The sequence below is a fragment of the Poromitra crassiceps genome, assembly GCF_964638095.1.
Source record: "Poromitra crassiceps genome assembly, contig: HAP1_SCAFFOLD_628, whole genome shotgun sequence".
NCBI classification, from domain to species: Eukaryota; Metazoa; Chordata; class Actinopteri; order Beryciformes; family Melamphaidae; genus Poromitra; species Poromitra crassiceps.
In genome coordinates, this window is record NW_028151780.1 from 53156 (window position 1) to 74161 (window position 21006).

The 21006-nt window shown below is 42.0% G+C and overlaps 1 protein-coding gene across 1 annotated transcript in view; it reads left to right on the forward strand.

Moving 5' to 3' along the window:
- The window catches only part of LOC310771417 (NLR family CARD domain-containing protein 3-like), a gene marked incomplete at its 3' end in the record, with an annotated part of 53754 nt that overhangs the window by 16756 nt on the left and 15992 nt on the right, over window positions 1-21006 (forward strand). The window contains exons 2-4 of the mRNA XM_083664033.1: window positions 16261-16540; window positions 18469-20260; window positions 20354-20527. Of these exons, the coding sequence (XP_083520159.1) occupies window positions 16261-16540; window positions 18469-20260; window positions 20354-20527 (2246 nt within the window). The remainder of the gene's footprint in view (window positions 1-16260; window positions 16541-18468; window positions 20261-20353; window positions 20528-21006) is intronic.

Below are 21006 nucleotides of genomic sequence, written 5' to 3' on the forward strand. Positions count from 1 at the left end.
CCTCACAGCTCAAAGGTCCTGGGTTCGATTCCCACCTGGGACGCTGTGGGCGCTGGAGTTGTGACCCCCCATATCCTCAGTGCCTACTGCCCAGGTGGGCTATCTCGTCCAAAGGGCCTTTCTGTGTGAAGTTTGCATGTTCTCCCCGTACCCCCCAGGGGGTTCCTCCGTACATAACCCCCGACTAAAAACATGCAGAAGATCGTCATCCGACCAGTGACGACAACATCTGAAGTTGGTCCAATGATGGTCCAATGAAGGTCCCCAGGCGCTGGAAAGAAATAGCGACCACTGCTCCTGGCCTGCCCCCTGGAGGAAAGGACAAGCCTGGATGGGTCAAATGCAGAGGACATATTTCACCGGCCACCGTCAGCATGAGTGTGTGTAGTGGCCGCATGCATGTGTTGTAGTGTGTTCGTGTGACAATAAAGACGGGCTGCTGTCTGAAATCGTGTTTTTTTTTAATCATTTTTTGATACGAATATACAAGGGCACTGTTTAACTTCCTGAAGCATATTTTCAAATGATTTTAACCCCAATCTCACAATTTTGGTTGGCACGCTAGTGCTGCATGGGCAGAGAAGCGACACAAAGCACATGTCCGTCATGCTCCCTGCCATTTTCGTTTTAAAGTATCCGTAGCGAAAAGCACCTTCGCGCAGTGGCAAACCCCGCCCCTTAGCGCCACCGTCAAATCAACAAGCTCATAAAATAAATTTGGGTCGCACGTAAATTGACAGGGTCGGTCGGAAACCGGAACCGAACAACTTTTTTTTTTAGGCCCGGTCACCTCCTTCCGGTTCCTCGGGACCACCATCCATGAATCCCTATCATGGGATCTCAACACCAGTCTCAAGATCAGCAAATCCCATCAGCGACTCTACTTCCTTTATTTTTATTTGACCTTTATTTAACCAGGTTTGTCTCATTGAGATTGAAAATCTCTTTTTCAAGAGAGACCTGGCCAAGAAAGCAGCATAAAGTTACAGACACATTTTAACATAAACAATACAAACAAAAACATCTAAAACGTAAGAAAATACACATCCATTTACTCAGCAACAGGGTTGTATACAAGTTAATTATGGATCAAAACATTTGCAGACCTGGATTTCAGCTTCCTCCATATTTTTTACCCTGGTTTTAAAAATACTCATAGGGACTAGCACCTGGAGGTTTAGTAGGCGTTGGAGTTCATTCCAGGCCAGAGGGGCAGACACCTGGAAAGCTTTCTTGCCAAACTCAGTCCTTGTCTTAGGTACAGTCAGCAGGATGCAGTTTTGAGACCTAAGCTGATAAGAACTATTTTTTGTAAATTAATGCAGGAGCATAGATAAGATGGTAGTTGTCTCAAGATGGTCTTATAAATGAAAATAAACCAATGAGACATCCTCCGTAACGTTAAGGAGGGCCAGCCTACGCTCATGTAGAGGGTACAGTGATGTGTCCGGGACTTCAAATTTGTCACAAACCTAAGTGCACCATGATACACTGTGTCCGGCTTTCGCAACGCTGTCACAGGTGCAGACATATAAAGAATGTCACCATAATCTAATATTGGCAAGAAGGTAGCCAAAACAAGCCTCTTTCTAGCCTCAGCATAAAAACACGCTCTGTTTCTGAAATAAAAACCTAACTTCAGTCTTTTTTGACAAGAGTGTCAATATGTGCTTTAAAAGTAAGACCATCATCTATTATAAAACCTAAATACTTTTACTTTTACTTTTTTTGGACACTCTTTCAATAACCTTGCCCTGCGTAGTCATTATGCCTGGGACAATTGGTTCCTTCTTAGATTTGGAAAAAAACATAAGCTTGGTCTTGCCTGCATTCAAGACAAGCTTCAGCTGGTGCAACTGTGCCTGAACCATATCAAAGGCTATTTGTAGCTGTTCAAAAGCCCTTATTAAAGATGTTGCACAACAATAAATGACGGTGTCATCAGCATAAAAGTGAAAAGACGCGTCTGGCACATTTTTACCCACATTATTGATAAAAATTGTAAATAAAAGTGGACCAAGCACAGAGCCCTGTGGCACCCCCTTGTGGACAGTTAAGATATCAGAGAAAATTTCCATCAAACTTTACACACTGGGTTCTATCTGACAGGTAGTTTTTAAACCAGGCAACTGCTATATTGGCTAGTCTATTTAGCAGGATCTCATGATCGACAGTGTCGAATGCCTTAGATAGGTCTATAAAAAGACAGACTCCATGTTGTTTGCTATCCATTGCAGCAATGAGATCGTACGGTGTGATTTCCCTCGTGTGATTATATTATAGCCATTGCAGGTGCTGGCGGGCTGATGCTATCTTGCTCAATACTGCATTAATTTCAAAAATCTCTGCTCTGACTAGTTAGAATAAATAAATATATTAATATATTAATATTAAACATACAAATTTCCAGAGTGACAAAGAAAATCCTTTAAAATTTTGTGATGGACCTGGTTGGTCTATCTGAAGGAAAGTGCAGGCTCTCCTGGTGTTTCTACACTCAGATATGCAGCATGTTACAACATGTGATAATATGATTCACATTCACTTTTCAGCAGCCCCCCCCCCCCCACACACACACACACACACTGACTTCCATAGTAAAGCTAAATTAGATAAATCAAACTTCCACATGCAGTATTGCTCTCTTTATGATTAAGTGTTATACTTTCATTTGAATGTTACATTTGTTGGTTTAATAATAACAGGGCTAAAGAAAGCAATCCACTACCACCTCCTGTTTATTTGTGCAGTATACTTTTTTTTATGTATATTGTTTCTGCTGGTTTCTGTGCTAGAAGAGGAAGTGTGACTTTCAGCCCTGTTTACCAGCTCACAGAAATACAGGCAGTGAAGACAGATAACCACTAGTGATGGTGAAATGAGCAACTTTCTGAAGCATTGTGGGTTTCTCACACACTGGGTCTAAAATGTGTTGAGCACTCAGAGCTTCATATGAGATGAGAAATATCACCCTCTACTGGTGAACAGAGTGTAGCACAGTAAACAGATGACTAGTCACAGCCAGAGCCGTGTATAGAATCAAATGGTACATTATCAGCTTCATTTTAGCATTCAAAATTAGAGTGAGACCCCTTCCTGGTTGTTCATTGGCTAATGCTTGCTCTGCTCTCAACGAAGGCGGTCGCTTTTTCTCGTCTCTCCCTCTCTCCGTCTCTCCCACTGCCTGCTCACTCGTCCTGACCGGGCTACTCTTCGAAACTATCTGAAGTAATCATGGAACTGATAAGCTGGTCTCTCAACGCAATTGACAAAAAAAAATCCACGAGAAGCGCTGGTTCAGGGGAACCTATCTGCCCAGACGGTACTTTTTCTGCGGGCTATATTATGGACTCATGGGAGAAGTGGCGGGTTGTCTGCCTGGCAGCATTTGGACATTTGCTTCTTGGATTGAGCGTTGCCCTAGTCTATCGGAAAGTAAAAATGATCAAGTTCAAGTTCAAGTTTATTAGTGTCCCAAAGGGCAAATTGAGTTGCAGCATATAGACATACAAATAAGAACATTGACAAGAAACAACACAAGTAGCATGTTAAATGTTACATGCCTATAGTTAAAATAAATAAAAGGCTAAATAAACATCAAGGACCTTGTTTGTGGCACACAATGACCGATAATGTGCAAGGTAGCATTAAAGTGCACAGCAATCGGAAAAGTGCACAGCGATCGATAAAGTGCACAGCGATCGGTAAGTGCACAGCGATCCGTAAAGTGCACAGCGATCCGTAAAGTGCACAGCGATCCGTAAAGTGCACAGCGATCGGTAAAGTGCACAGCGATCAGTAAAGTGCACAGCGATCCGTAAAGTGCACAGCGATCAGTAAAGTGCAGACACGCAGCGACCGGTAAAGTGAGGTAGTAGAATAAAGTGCACGAATGGCCAGTAAAGTGCACAAAGTAAGGAAAGATAAATCAATAGTTAAAAACAATAAAATAATAGAAATCATAAAATCAATAGAAACAATAAAACAATACAAACAGCGGTGGAGGCTGAAAGTAAAAAATGATAATAAAACACTAAACCATCACTGCCTTCCCTCAGCAGCGTTCAATGCTCGAATGGAGACAGGGACAAAGGAGAACTTGTGCCTATTTTTTGTGGCCCGTGGGGCACACAGTCGACGACCTGAAGGAAGGAGCCTGTACTCCGAGCTTGGAGGGTGGGCTGCGTCTGAACGGATGGACAAAGCCTTCTTAAGTACTTGTCTGTTAAAGACATGGTCGAGGCTGTCCAGATGGAATGATGGGAGCCATTCAAGAAAGCCCAAAGCTACCCGTCATGTTAAACATGTTAAACGAGGTGGGCCGAGCCGCGAGTACTCAGACTGTTATGACTTCTGATCAGAATCGCAAGATGGATGGTGCGATTTCTGATCTGAATCGCAAGATGGATCACATTTTGGAGAAATTCACTGCTCTGCATGGAAGTGCTTAGTTGGAGACCATGTCTGGAGCAGAAATCAATTGGAATGCTGTTTTCCCTCCCCTAACCAAACATCCTATCTTGATTCCGGCGCCCCCACTCGCTTGTTGGCCCGGCAAGGCCGCTCGCAAGAAACTCCCCCTGAAGATTCATTGCAATGTAGAGCTCTACACCTCCACCCCTCCCCCGCCCCTCATGGACACCTGTTGTTGACTTTGGTCTGGGCATTTCGAGGCTGTCTCCATAGCAACCTGCTGTGTTGTCGCGCTCTTCACCCGCCGCCGAGATTTGTGTCGTGACCCTGAAAGGAGCTTCAGGCTAGTGCTGCACGATTTGGGGGAAAGGTGCGATTAGCGATTAGGGTGGACAATATTGCGATTGCGATTGTGATTGCGATATAATAAACAAGAGGTATCTAGGGATGTGCCGGCATGAGTTTTTGACGGTATGATAACCTTGGACAAAAATACCACGGTTTCACGTATCACAGACTAAAATACATGAAATATGTTACAATTTAAAATATATTAAAACTAAAAAAATAAAACAACTTGAAATAAAATTATCTTTACAAAAAAATAAAACATTTTGAGACATTTGCCTGTCCCAAACATGTAAAAAAGAAACACCAGAAAAATAGAAACTGCACTGTGTTACAGCACATAGAAGATGGCTCAGACTGGCAAAGTTAGTTACATGTCTGTTGAGTAATACAATGATACACCCCCTTTATTTATTTTGTAGCGACAGATGGCCTTAAACGCCACACTCACGTGACGCTTCTTGAGAGAGTGGTGCGGTAACGTGCATATTTCTGCATACTTTATCGAGGGACCATGAAGGCGTCATGTGACAGGCTAAACGCTAGTTGAAGCCTGGAGGTGCTGCTGCTGGCAGCTGCGACAGTGTTTTGCCATCAACCTTGTTAATCTCGCTATATTCTTCATCACAGCGGGTCATTACCCACTGTGCACTAGTTCTGCATAAGCACCTGCAGCTCTCTCCTTATTTTACTGACGTTCTCACTAATCACACGGCTGTTTACATGCGTTTCTGAACGGCAAGCTAGTTATTAGCATAGCTAGCTGTTAGCGATCATGGATGTTCTCTCTCTCCCCCTCGGTAAAATGTAACTTTGCTGCGCATAACATTACTTATTTGCGGGAGTGCATGGGAGAAGCCATCCCACCACCCTCTTCCCCCACCCAATCCCCCCGCCTTCACACACTCCCCCTAGCTTTTTGCATCCTCCTCCCCCCCTTTTTTTTCCCTTCTCTGACACATCCAAAACTGGCGCTGTATGTTATGGCAGCCTCTTGCGTTTGTTGATGAGCTATAGTTGCAAAGGGCGCAGCGCACGCTGCGACTGGCAGCAGGGAGTAGATGGTCTTTTGGAATCTGTACATATTGCAACAAATGTATATGTATTGTATAATATTGAAGTGTGCCTTTATTACTCTCAAACTAGTAATAATGTTCCGAGTGTATCTTTTAATAACCACTACTGCCTGATGTAAACCAAAGTGCCCTTCTGGGACATGTATTAAAGTTGATTGATTGATTGATTGATGAGTCATTCAAAAGTAGAGCGAGACCCCTTCCTGGCTGTTGTTCATTGGCTAATGAGTCACACATTTTGGTCCTCCGCTGATGCCACTCTCTCTCTAAATTGCTCTGGTGGAGGAGGCGGATCCTACAGCTAACTAGTCTGTAGCTTGAACAGAGACATGGTAGACCCAGGCAGGGGATAGTTGTAACATTCTTGACATTTCTGTCTGTATCTTGGAGCTCTTTAAAGCCAGTGCATTCAAAATTGTATACAAGTCAAGTCAAGTCAAGTCAAATTTTATTTATATAGCACCTTTCATACACAAGGCAATTCAAGGTGCTTTACAAAAAATAATCGAAAAAACAAGCAGCAAAGCAATGCACATATAAAAAACACATAAAAAACACAGCCGACAGTTTTAGTTAAAATATATACTCAAATTAACAAACATGAAACATTATTTCTGTTTTAAATAAGTTACAAGGCACTCTTCAGTATTATTATTACATGTACAGTCCATTTGTTGGAAATGTACAGGAATCTTTTTTTTTAATTACAGGCCGAGAGAGGCAGTAGTTTAGTAGCAGTTAAAAGCAAGAGTAAACATAAAGGTCTTTAGCTTGGATTTAAAAATAGGCAGAGTAGGGGCAGATCTAATGTGTTCAGGGAGTTTGTTCCAGTTATGAGAGGCATAGTGGGAGAACGCGGCTTCACCATGTTTTGATTTGGTCCTCGGGACAATTAGTAGACCAGTGCCTGAAGATCTCAGGGATCTGGATGGTTCATAGTGTAGAAGCATTTCAGAGATGTAGTGTGGGCCTGACCCGTTGAGAGATTTGTAAACTATTAGCAGAATTTTAAAGTCTATTCTAAGATTTACTGGCAGCCAATGCAGGGATTTGAGAACTGGTGTAATGTGTTCAGCTTTCTTGGTTCTTGTTAGAACTCTAGCAGCCGCATTCTGAATGAGCTGTAGTTGTTTAATAGCTTTTTTGGGAAGACCATTGAAAAGACTGTTGCAGTAGTCTAGCCTGCTAGAAATGAAAGCATGAATTAGTTTTTCAAGATCTTGTTTGGACATGTAGCCTCTAATCCTTGCTATATTTTTTAGATGATAGAAGGCAGATTTTCTTATAAGCTTGATGTGGGAGTTGAAATTTAGATCAGAGTCAATAATAATGCCAAGATTTTTTACCTGGTCCTTTGGCTTCAAAGATAGGGATTCGAGGTGAGCAGTAACTTTGAGCCTATCTTCTTTTTTGCCGAAGACAATTATCTCTGTTTTGTCTTTATTAAGTTGGAGAAAATTCTGGCACATCCAATCATTAATTTGCGCAAGGCACTGACACAGTGTCTCTATGGGGGCATAGTCATCCGATGAGAGGGCTATGTAGAGTTGGGTGTCATCTGCATAGCTATGATAAGCTATTTTGTTTTTTTGCATAATTAGGCCCAGAGAGAGCATATAAAGGTTAAACAGGACAGGACCTAAAATTGATCCTTGGGGTACCCCACATGTCATTTTGGTTTGGTCAGATGTGTAGTTGCCAATGGAGACAAAGTAGTTCCTGTCTTGCAGATAAGATCTGAACCACTCTAGGACCGTGCCGGAAAGCCCGACCCAGTTTTCCAGTCTGTCCAATAGAATTTCGTGGTCAACCGTATCAAAGGCAGCGCTGAGATCTAGTAACATTAAGATTGAGATTTTACCTGAATCAGTGTTCATTCGGATGTCATTTATAACTCTGATAAGCGCAGTTTCGGTGCTATGATGGGGTCGGAAGCCTGATTGGAAGGGATCTAGGAGATCATTGGAGGATAGAAAGGTATTGAGTTGTTGGTAGACAGTTTTTTCGAGTATTTTGCTAATAAAGGGAAGATTTGATATTGGTCTGTAATTGCTGATTATAGAGGGGTCGAGGCTACGCTTCTTTAGCAAGGGCTTAACAACTGCAGTTTTTAGAGATTTTGGAAAAATGCCTGTAAGAAGAGAGGTATTAATTATCTTCAGTATGTCGGTCGCCAGGCAACTGTAGACATTTTTTAGAAAGCTTGTTGGCAGGGTGTCTAGGCAACACGATGAGGATTTAAGGCCTCGTATCGTTTCTTCTAGTTTCTTGTGGTCAATGACATTGAACTGAGTCATGTTAATTAAGCACCTATTCTGTGGGTGCGGCGGAGCCACATTTGTTCTTGATGTGGAAATAGTTAGTCTGATATTTATAATTTTATCCCTAAAGAAGGTCGCAAATTCATTGCATTTGACATTGGATAGAAGATCAGGGGCAATTTGTGGGGGGGGGGGTTTGTCAGCCTGTCAACAGTGGCAAAAAGAGTGCATTGGTGTTTTTGCTGATAATGTCGGAGAAGAAGAATTTTCTGGAATTTTTTAGTTCCTGGTTGTAGGAGTGAAGACTATTTTTATAGATGTCGTAATCGATGTGAAGTTTAGTTTTCCGCCATTTGCGCTCGGCTTTCCTACAATCTCTTTTTTTGTTATTTACAGAGGGAGCGTTTCTCCATGGTGCTTTTTTCTTACCGGAGATTAGTTTAGATCTAATGGGAGCTACAGCATCAATAGCCTTTAGGGTTTTAGAATTGAAGTTATCTAGGAGATCATTGACAGAGGCTGAGGAGAGGGAAGGGGCCAGCGAGAAAGCCTCCATGAACCGTGTGCTAGTGCTCTCGTTGATGTGACGCTTTTTGATGGTTTTTGACCGAGTAAGAAACTAATTACATGTGTCTGCTATCATAGTGTAGCTGTTACCTCTGCAACACACACAGAAAATGCATGGCTTAGTCTCAAACACAACGAGTGAAATGTTACAATACACCCCATAGTCTGGGTTAGTTGTAACACACCTTGGGGTGAAATGTAACATTATGAAGTAAGGATTAAAACAAAAACTTAAGATATTGAAAGCTTTTTATTTAACAATTACATTACTTTTTAACATACAGTAACTGGTGTGTGTGTGTGTGTGTGTGTGTGTGTGTGTGTGTCTCAAGTATGTTAGTTACTGTTATATAATCAAATTTAACAAATGTGCACCAACTGAATATTAGTGTGCTTAATTGTCTTGCACTGTCAGTCAGCTCTACACTAGTCTCTCCCCAGACTCAAATATTACGTTGAATTGCTGGGCTCCGCATACTACTGAGTCTGTATCACTTCACAGCCACTGCTGGGGTTTGGGGGCGCGTCTAGGGGGGTGAAATTGAATGAGTGACAGGTCGTAGCAGCAATGAGCAATGAGAGAGTGGTTCGAAAAATGGGCTGTGCCTCCCATGAGTGGGTTGAGAGAGAGATCTGCAGCATGCAGTAACATAGTGTATCAGACCCAGAGAGAGCTCTGCAGCATGCAGTAACCTAGTGTATCAGACCCAGAGAGAGCTCTGCAGCATGCAGTAACATAGTGTATCAGACCCAGAGAGAGCTCTGCAGCATGCAGTAACATAGTGTATCAGACCCAGAGAGAGATCTGCAGCATACAGTAACATAGAGGCCATTTACACCTGGCATTAACATGCGTTTTCTGCCATCAGATTGCAATCAGATTGTATTTGATCACTTCAGCCTGATTCCATTTACACCTGGCACTAACATGCGTTTTAGGTGAACAGATTGCAATCCGATTGCTCTCCAGCTCGAACGTCATCCCACGCGCCCCCTTTCGTTTTGGCGGGCTTATTACAACAACACGGAGCAGAAAGAAGCAGACCTCACAAACTAATCTCCTATTCAACAACAACAACAACAGCGACAACAATTGAAAGAATATGTTAGCCATCCGTGAAGCTGCCCTATTGCATGGGCTTTTGTTGGTTTTCGTGGAAGAAGCCGTCTTCAACAGCTGAAATACCAAGAACGAAGGCAGAGAAGAAATATGTTTTATGCGGCTGCTTTTATTACAGCTGTTATCAGTGCCACCACTGTCAAGGACTATCTGGGTGCGGGAACCCAGTCAAGACTGGTGGGAGAGGATAGTGTTGGGGACCTTCGAGGATGAAGACTGGGTGTCAAATCTGCGTATGCGCCGTCAAACATTTGATTTTATTTGCGATAAACTGCGACCCAACCTATCCAGAAGAGACACGCAGTTGCGCTCGGCAGTACAGCTGGAGAAACACGTCGCGGTGACAATTTGGTTTAACGTTACAGCTAACGATAGCCTGGTTTAATGGGGAAACTAGCGTAAATATGTATTAACCTTAAGGTTACGGGTATAGCAAGTTGAGGGAGGATCACAACATACCATCTTTATCATTGACAATGTCAATTTAATTCCCGTTGTCCTGTCACTGGCACTGTTGGTGGAGTCCATGCTAGCGTTATTATCTTCAGAGTCGATGACGTCCCCTTCACCTGGACAAAACGATGGCCGATCACCTAGCCTTGTACCAAGACGCTGATTACATTACACTACATCTGATGTAGTGTAATGTAATCAGCATCTTGGTACAAGGCTAGCCGATCACCCAGCATTGCATCTATTTCTTTATCAAAAGGACACGTTGCCCTGCCCCTGCTACTTTTCTTGTTCTTGTTCTTGGCCTGTCTGTAAGCCAGTTTCAGGTGTTTAATTTTTCGCTGACATTGTAGCCAGGTCCTGTTGTGGCCATTCTCTGCCAGTTTCTTAGCCACTACTTAATAAATGGGTCGGTTGCGATATGCACTGCCAAGTTTAGCTTGTATACTTTCCTCAGACCAAATTGAAAGCAGACACTTGGTCTCCTCGTGACTCCATCCACGAGTGTCTTCATCCATAGCGTTAGTTAGTCCTTGCTGTTAACGTTAGCGTGTAACGCTAGCTCTGGCTGTGTTATTTCTTTGTGCTAACTAGATAAACTTTCGCGGCGTGCGAGGACGTATTTCCGTAATTTGCAATGTAGTTTTAGCAATCCAGTAGGTGGCGGTAAGGCAACATTTAAGGATGCCAACCGCCATAAAACTGCAAAGAAGATGAAGATTATGTATTTCCATATGGTAGTTGCTGAATGCGTTTTGAGAGGACGCATTGCATTTACACTTGTGTTAAATGTTGTCATAATGCGTCCCTGACCACCTCCGGAGGTGGTTTGGCCGATCAGATTGCAATCCTTCTTCAATGCGTTTTGGGGGTGTTTACACCTGTACTTTCAAGTGATAAAATACAATCGGATTGCAATCTGATGGCAGAAAACGCATGTTAATGCCAGGTGTAAATGGCCTCATAGTGTATCAGACCCAGAGAGAGATCTGCAGCATGCAGTAACATAGTGTATTAGACCCAGAGAGAGATCTGCAGCATGCAGTAACGTAGTGTGACCCAGAGAGAGATCTGCAGCATGCAGTAACGTAGTGTATCAGACCCAGAGAGAGCTCTGCAGCATGCAGTAACATAGTGTATCAGACCCAGAGAGAGCTCTGCAGCATGCAGTAACATAGTGTATCAGACCCAGAGAGAGATCTGCAGCATACAGTAACATAGTGTATCAGACCCAGAGAGAGATCTGCAGCATGCAGTAACATAGTGTATCAGACCCAGAGAGAGATCTGCAGCATGCAGTAACATAGTGTATCAGACCCAGAGAGAGATCTGCAGCATGCAGTAACGTAGTGTGACCCAGAGAGAGATCTGCAGCATGCAGTAACGTAGTGTATCAGACCCAGAGAGAGCTCTGCAGCATGCAGTAACATAGTGTATCAGACCCAGAGAGAGCTCTGCAGCATGCAGTAATGTAGTGTATCAGACCCAGAGAGAGATCTGCAGCATGCAGTAACATAGTGTATCAGACCCAGAGAGAGATCTGCAGCATGCAGTAACGTAGTGTATCAGACCCAGAGAGAGCTCTGCAGCATGCAGTAACGTAGTGTATCAGACCCAGAGAGAGATCTGCAGCATGCAGTAACATAGTGTATCAGACCCAGAGAGAGATCTGCAGCATGCAGTAACATAGTGTATCAGACCCAGAGAGAGCTCTGCAGCATGCAGTAACATAGTGTATCAGACCCAGAGAGAGATCAGCGTAAGAACTCTCATGGGTCTGGCGTCGAGACTAGCTCTACACTAACATTTAAACTGAACAAATGTGCACCAACTGAACTTTAGTGTGTCCGAAAAATATTACTTAAGGCAAAAGTAGAAACAAACATAACCTTAATCCAGCACTGCTACAGCCAACATAATAGCTAAACACATAAACAGGTAACATGATGAGGTTATTACCAAACACAATACAACAAACTTAAGTCATTTACGCACACATGATAAGGAGCAAACAAAGATACCACTCTCAAAGGGTAACTAATACTGAGGGTTTAAATACAGACAAGGTGGCTGAATGTAATTAGTCCGGAGTGCTGGCAGGTGTGCATGGGTGAGTGAATCAGGGGAAAGGGCAAATGTGAGGTGAGGAGGATCATGGGAGTTGAAGTCCAGGGAGTCACTATTTTGTACAGTCAGTCTTTCTCTGCCAAGACTGAGTCATACTGAACTTCAAAGAAAACATAAATACAATTACACATTTGCTTGGGGTAGTTTGTACGATTTGTTCATGTGTTACAACTGACCCAGACACTTGTAGCCATAGAGACAGTCCGCATGTCTGGGAACGTCCATACAGGCCCTAGGAACGCCCACAATAGCTGGCTCAGCGTGACTGGGGGCGTGGTCAGGGTGGGGTAAAAACCCCCGTTCTATCCATTCAGCAAAGTTAGAATTTAGCTGATAGCCCAGCCCAGGCAGACACGATCGGGTATTTAACCACCGCAGTAAACGCACATCTGAGCAGACGTCTTGTGTTCTGCTCTAGACCCCCAAACATGTAGTTTAGAGCCGCAGCACCGTCTTTTGGTGAGTCAGCCCATGAGATATATCGCCGGTTTTACCCCACACGCGCGCCAGCCGTTTAACATTTTGTGGGCGTTCCAAGACATGCAGACTGTCTCTATGAAGTAGCTTACCTTACAGCTACCAGCTAAAACATTAGCACTAACAATTTGCATGTAAAATAGCTACATAGACACATAATTAAAATGAGTTAAGTTTGATGAGTTTAACTACAAAGCAGGCAATGCTATCAAAAAAATAAATTAAGTAAAAATATATACTTTCTTACGTCAAAATTAGTTTTTTCCTCCTAACATTGGCTATATCTGCCACAGGCTGCTACTTCCTCACATGTGGACTAAGGACTAAACTGAGCATGTGCAGAGTGAATCAGGTGATTCATAACTTGCTCCTGATTGGAGGAATGGAAAGTGTTACAACTGACCCATGTTACAACTATCCCCGGTCTTCCACAGTTACTTGTGTAAAAAAACGACTTTGGTAAAAGTAGAAGTACTGATTCAACTATTTACTCAATTAAAAGTAAAAAAGTACAGGCTATAAAATATACTCAATGAGTAAAAGTAAAAAGTATTTTTACCGGATGTTTCTGTGCAAAGCTAAATGTAACTGAACCTCACATCATATATTAATAATATAATTTGAAGACTATTGAACTTAAAATATCCCCTACAAACGTGTTTTTATACATCTTAAAACTCTGTGCTGTAGTTTTTCCACAAAAACAGTCAAATTATCCCATTCAAATCCTTAAAATGACAAAAAAAAAAATCTATTCCTCCCTCATTCATATTTGCAGGTATATGAATATGCAAATCGTTAATCACAAAAGTTTAACTGTTGGATACAAGGTGTCTCCTACTTTATTGAAGCCTCTGGATACAAACACTGAGTTTTGAAAACACAAGACAAGATGTAACTATACCCTGCTTGTCCTGTGTTTCTTTCTCTAGTGTCTGATCAGACAACTATTACGCCGAGTAAACAAGAGAGTTGAAAGAAAAAGCTACACTGCCAGAGCGTCTGGCTCGTTCGAGTCTGCAGTGTTGACAACTTCAACCTCACTTTCAGCGGCATCGCTCATGTTGCTGGTTCCTCTGGCTGACATGAACATCACTATTCACAGACGCAATTTCTCAGCGCGACCGAGTGTCCATCTCTCGTCTCTCTTATGGCAGCGTTCTCACGTTTGGTGTGTGGTTCTGATACATCGATACATGATGTGGTCTGGTGGGTGGACTGTGCACTTTTTTTCCAGGTTATGTCAACGCCCCCTTAGGAGACTGTCTAGCCAATGAAGTTTCGTAACATTGACAGAGAGCCAATCACAAGCTGACATTTAGGGGGCCGCACGAGTGCCATTCCATACTATTGGCGGAGCCTGGAATGAGCTATCTCTATTCATTCTGCCCCGTTTCTTCTCTGTCTTTCTTTAATCGTTGTTGTCGTGCATTCAAACTTAAGTAACAAGCTTGTTTTGAAAATGTAAGGAGTAGAAAGTACAGATACTTGTGTTAAAATGTAGGGAGTAAAAGTAAAAACTTGTCAGAAAAATAAATACTCAGCAGTACAGATACCCGAAAAATCAGTAATGTACAGTAATGAAGTATTGTACTTTGTTACTTCCCATCTCTGGACCCAGGTTCCTTCCACATGTGTCATGCACTCATGAAAGTACTTACCATACTTAAATTATTGCTCAGAGATTTGGGGAAATACCTATAAAACTTCACTTCATGCAATAACCATCCTTCAAAAAAGAGCTATAAGGATAATAAACTATGCTGGATATCGTGATCATACTAACATACTTTTTCTAGATTCAAATCTTTTAAAATTAATGGAAATTATAGAATATAAAACTGCGATTATAATGTATAAAGCCAGGAATAATCAACTCCCTGGAAATATCCAGGCGATGTTCTCTGATAGAGAGGGGGGTTATTGCCTCAGGAGGGAGTTAAATTTAAAAACCCAAAGAGCTCGGACGACATTAAAATCATACTGTATCTCAGTATGTGGAGTTAAGCTATGGAACGGTATGGATGTGGAGCTACAGCAATGTTCAAGTGTGATCCAGTTCAAAAAGAAATATAAAAAATGCATTATTATGAGGTATAGGGAGGAAGAGTTATAGTAACAATATTGAGTTATATATAATCTGTGTATGGTGTATATTAATTTCTGGACGGTTGTATATTGTATATATTGTATTGTATTGTATTGTATATTGTAATGAAATATAATTATGAAAGTGATTATGGTGGTTATAATAATGATTATAATGATAATAATTATTAAGATATCCTATGTATATATATGTATATATATATGTGTACCGGTATATGTGCATATTCGGGTAATGCAATGTATATGCAGTGTAATTGTCAATTTTGTAATTATTTGAATTTGAGTATTATTGTCTCTGTTTTTGTTTATAATTGATTATTCGTTAATCATTTTTCTGTTGTATAGCTTGTTTAAGTAAGAAGGGTAGGCGCTATAAGCTATAGCTTCAGCCTACACCTTTTCGGTCTATCAGCCTTGTGCTGTTTTGTTTGTACTTTTTTGTTTTATTTTATGAAATGTTTTAATTGCCCATGACCGAAATAAAGAAATAAATAAAGAAATAAATAAATAAAGGTCAGCGGTAACAAGGTCAAAGTTGAAATAATTTGAACTTGGAGCGCAGCGCTCGGTGGCAAATTTGAACGCTGTGTATTTATTTTATTTTGTGACGCTAAGTGTAGCACTGCTGCTGTACCATTGTTTTCCCATGGAGAGCAGCGCTCTGCCCATAGGAAAACAACAGCACACCCGGGGGTGTTGAGCAGTTTTACAGGGGAGCATGTAGGGTTTTGTCCTTCCTGTGACATTTTTGGCATTTGGACTTTCAAACATTAATCGTCCCTAATTAAAAATCCGGCTCTGCACGGTCGCACGTAAAATGGCATATGTGGCCCAACAGAATTTGCTCGCTCACACACAGGGATTCTTATTATATTATTACTATCATGATTATTACTTAGACTACCTGACTCGACTCAATTTAGCACCTCTGTGGAGGAACGATATATAAGCACTGCAGTATAAACCGCAAATTAATTTTACACCACTAATTGACAGTATTATGAGCCACACAATAGAGAAGAAGAAAAAAGAAGAGAAAACTGCAAACAATAAAAATAAAACATTTGCCATTTACCCCCCTTTTGTTGTTGTTGTTTCATAGTCATGATTCATATCTTAGCTGGTTGGCTTGCTTCCAGGATTAAAACTTTATAAGAATGTTCTGAAACGAATGAATGGGAAATTCACTTCCTGGAACCGGAGCCATTCAAAAGTGAGAACTGCCAGTCAGATGAGGGCGCTATTATCTGCAAGCTCACAGTTACAGGATCAATAGTATGGTCAACTAATCCTAATGTCTTCTCATCAGGGAGCAACGATGGCGACACCTGTAGAGCTGCTCTTGGGAACTTTGGATGATTTGGGAGATGACGAGTTCAAGAGGTTCAAGTGGTTCCTGCAGCAGACTGGCATCCTAGACATCCCAGCCATCCCAAAGAGCCGCCTGGAGAAGGCAGACAGGCTGGACACAGTAGATCACATGTTCCAGACCTACAGCGAATACACTCTGGAGGTGACCAAAGAGGTTCTGAGGAAGATCCTCAAGAATGATCTACTGCAACGATTATTAAAAACCCGAAGACCCGAAGGTAAGTAATGGGACAATTATAAAATGGGACTTTATGCAAGCATGCATCACATAAAATGATTTGTAAGATATGACATATATGACAAAATTATTTAAAAACACTTTTTGCCTATATATAGTGTGAGTCCACAGTTAATCACGATTAATCGCACAATTAATTTGATCTGTTGTAAATCTACCTTAAACCGAGGTACCTTAAACCTGACATTTTCTTGTGCCAGTTAACAACACTTGAGAGCTTTGTGCAAACATACACTATTGCATGGGGAGTAGCTATTATCATTAGCTATTATCATTAGTATGGGTAAGTATTTGGCCATTGGTATTGTTATTATTGCTACTAGTTAGTGGGAATACGCAGTAACTAGTCTTAGTCTACTCTCTCTCAGTCTCTCTCAAATATATATTATATACATATATATATATATATATATATATATATTATATATATAATCATGAGAGACCAGTGGGTAAAGTTTAACAAGCGAGCTTTATTCACGAATGGCATGGCGGTTAGTTCTATGGCATGAAATGGCATGGCAACTAATTCTATGGCATGGCAGCATGACAACTGATTCTTTGGCGTAATGACTCCGTGGTAAGATGACTCTCTTCTTGTGGTGAGAGGAGGGCATCTACTCAGACTAGGATAGAGAACCCCCCCCCCCCCCCCCCGTAGGGGATTCTTCAGGAGTCAAGACGTTGGTGGTGGACTGGGGAGGTGGGTGGGGCGAAACACAGCTTCAGAGGAGGGGATACGACCTGCCCAGGTACAGCGACCATGGCCTTCACCTCCATGGTCGCTGTACCTGGGCAGGTCGTATATCCCCTCCTCTGAAGCTGTGTTTCGCCCCACCCACCTCCCCAGTCCCCACACCAACGTCTTGACTCCTGAAGAATCCCCTACGGGGGGGGGGGGGGGGTTCTCTATCCTAGTCTGAGTAGATGCCCCTCCTCTCACCACAAGAAGAGAGTCATCTTACCACGGAGTCATTACGCCAAAGAATCAGTTGTCATGCTGCCATGCCAATAGAATTAGTTGCCATGCCATTTCATGCCATAGAACTAACCGCCATGCCATTCGTGAATAAAGCTCGCTTGTTAAACTTTACCCACAGGTCTCTCATGATTATATATATAACTATATATATATATATATATATATATATAATATATATATGTATATAATATATATTTGAGAGAGACTGAGAGAGAGTAGACTAAGACAGAGATGCGTATTCCCAGTAACTAGTAGCAATAATAACAATACCAATGGCCAAATACTTACCCATACTAATGATAATAGCTAATAATAATACTACCCATGCAACAGTGCATATTTGAACAAAGCTCTCAAGTGTTGTTAACTGGCACAAGAAAATACCAGATTTAAGGTACCGCCATTTAAAGATTTAGAACCGATTTAAAAAAAGAGTGTGATTAATTTGCGATTAATCGTGATTAACTATGGAGAATCATGCAATTAATAGCGATTAAATATTTTAATCGATTGACAGCCCTAAATGAAATGTATATAGAGTGTGAGTCTACTTTTATTAGCCTATGTTCAGACAATAGATTTGTGAAGAGGGGCAGGCTGCCATTTTAGTATAGAAAGTATCTGCTTGTTCAACACAAAAGTTGCCAACACAAACAATAAAGCACAGTTTGTGGGAATTATCAGCACAGTGGAAAAGTGTCTTTAGAGAATCTGATTGGTTGCATGTAACTCCCTGTTACATGACCCTAACCCTAACTCCCTGTTGAGTAATAATAACTGACTGTACAACAGCTTATACCTTCAACTCCATTAAACGCCAGGATGAGCTGACTAAATAAATTCATGTTTAGAATATGGACATTTAACAGGAAATCTTAGCATTACTCATAATTACTATACCATTCTCTCATTGTTGTCTGTTCATTCAGAGATGCTTGCCGAGTGCCAGAGTGAACACAAATCCACCTTGAAGAAGAACTTTAGACGTTTGTTTGAGGGAATCACAAACTCAGAAAAGTTGGTACTTCTGAATGAGATCTTCACAGAGCTCTTCCTCACAGAGGAAGAGACTGGAGAGGCCGACAACGAACATGAAGTCAGACAGATTGAAACGGCATCCAGGAAACCACTGAGCCCAGAAAACACAATCAAAAATGAAGACATCTTTAAACCCTTACCTGGAAGAGATAAACCAACCAGAACAGTGCTGACAAAGGGAGTGGCTGGCATTGGGAAAACAGTCTTAACACAGAAGCTCACTCTGGACTGGGCTGAAGACAAAGCCAACCAGGATATGCAATTCATATTTCCAATCACTTTCCGAGAGTTGAATCTGCTGAAAGAGAAACAGTTCAGCTTGGTGAAACTTCTTCACCACTTCTTTCCTGAGACCAAAAAAGCAGGAATCTACAGGTTTGACAAATTCCCAGTGATGTTCATCTTTGATGGTCTGGATGAGTGTCGACTTCCTCTAGACTTCAAGAACAATGAGTTCCTGGATGATGTTACAGAGTCGACCTCAGTGGATGTGTTGCTGACAAACCTCATCAAGGGGAATCTGCTTCGCCTTGCTCACATCTGGATAACCACACGACCTGCAGCAGCCAGTCAGATTCCTCCTGAGTATGTTGACCTGGTAACAGAGGTGAGAGGCTTCAATGACCAACAGAAAGAAGACTACTTCAGGAAGAGATTCAGAGATGATGAGCAGGCCAGCATAATTGTCTCCCACATCAAGAATTCACGAACCCTCCACAACATGTGCCACATCCCAGTGTTCTGCTGGATCACTGCTAAAGTTCTGAAGCATCTGTTGAACACTCGTGACACAGAAAACCTGCCCAAGACCCTGACTGCGATGTACATCCACTTCCTGGTGGTTCAGTCCAAATTGCAGAACGTCAAGTATCATGGGAAAACTGAAACAGATCCGCACTGGACACAGAGCAGCGACATGATTCTCTCTCTGGGAAAACTGGCTTTTGAGAAGCTGGAGGAAGGCCACCTGATCTTCTATGAAGAAGACCTGAAACAGTGTGGTATTGATATCAAAGCAGCCTCAGTTTACTCAGGAGTGTTCACACAAATCTTTAAAAAAGAGGAGTGTGGGATGTACCAGGACCAGGTCTTCTGCTTTGTCCATCTGAGCATTCAAGAGTTTCTGGCTGCTGTTCATGTCATGGTCTCATTCATCAACACTGGTGTCAATCCACTGTCAGAAGCCTCCAGGTTGTCTAGGCTACTCAGACCCAGATCAGCAGTAAAATATCTCTACCAGAGTGCTGTGGACAAGGCCTTAATGAGTCCAAATGGACATCTGGACTTGTTCCTCCGCTTCCTCCTGGGCCTTTCACTGGAGACCAATCAGGCTCTCCTACGAGGCCTGCTGCCACAGACAAGAAGTAGCTCACAGACCAATCAGGAAACAGTCCAGTACATCAAGAAGAAGATCAAGAAGAATCCCTCTGCAGAGACAAACATCAATCTGTTCCACTGTCTGAATGAGTTGAATGACCATTCTCTAGTGGAGGAGATCCAACAGTACCTGAGATCAGGAAGTCTCTCTACAGTCAAAATCTCCCCTGCTCAGTGGTCGGCTCTGGTCTTCATCTTACTGTCATCAGAAGAAGAGCTGGACGAGTTTGACCTGAAGAAATACTCTGCTTCAGACAAGGCTCTTCTGAGGCTGCTGCCAGTGGTCAAAGCCTCCAATAAAGCTCTGTAGGTTAATAACTGGGTAGATCAAATATATTAAATAAAATATATATACATTTTCAAATGTGTTGTATATCTCTCTCACCAATTCTTCTTCAGGCTGAGTGGCTGTCAGCTGTCAGAGAGAAGCTGTGAAGCTCTGGCCTCAGTGCTCAGCTCCCAGTCCTCCAGTCTGAGAGAGCTGGACCTGAGTGACAACATCCTGAAACATGCAGGTGTGAAGCTGATCTCTGCTGGACTGAAGAGTCCACACTGCAGACTGGAGACTCTCAGGTGAGTATTCCTCTTCGTGTTCAACAGACGACCATTTAAATCCTGCTTTACATACACGTTACTATCAGCAATTATCACACGGCTTTGTTGAATGCTTGATTCTGATTGGTCGATCACAGCATTCTACAGTCTGTTATTTCTGTATATCAGACCATTGCTTATAACAGACAATTCTGATTACACACTCTGGAGGCCGTGGGTCATATCAATCTGCAGAACGAAGTCCAGTAAATGCTGTTTCTTTAATAATCAAATTAACAATGGGAGTTGCATCTCATAGTTACATTTTGATTTATTTAGTTAGTAACCGTGTAATAAGCTGGATGATGTACAGCTCACATAAACACATATATCATGTAGAGGATTATCTCTGTTCATGTAATTTTAAAACCAATTGTGAATCCAATATTTACCAAGACTTCCTAGTCTATGTGAATTACTTTCCATGAGGACATTTCATTGTTTCCTCTCCTTGGATT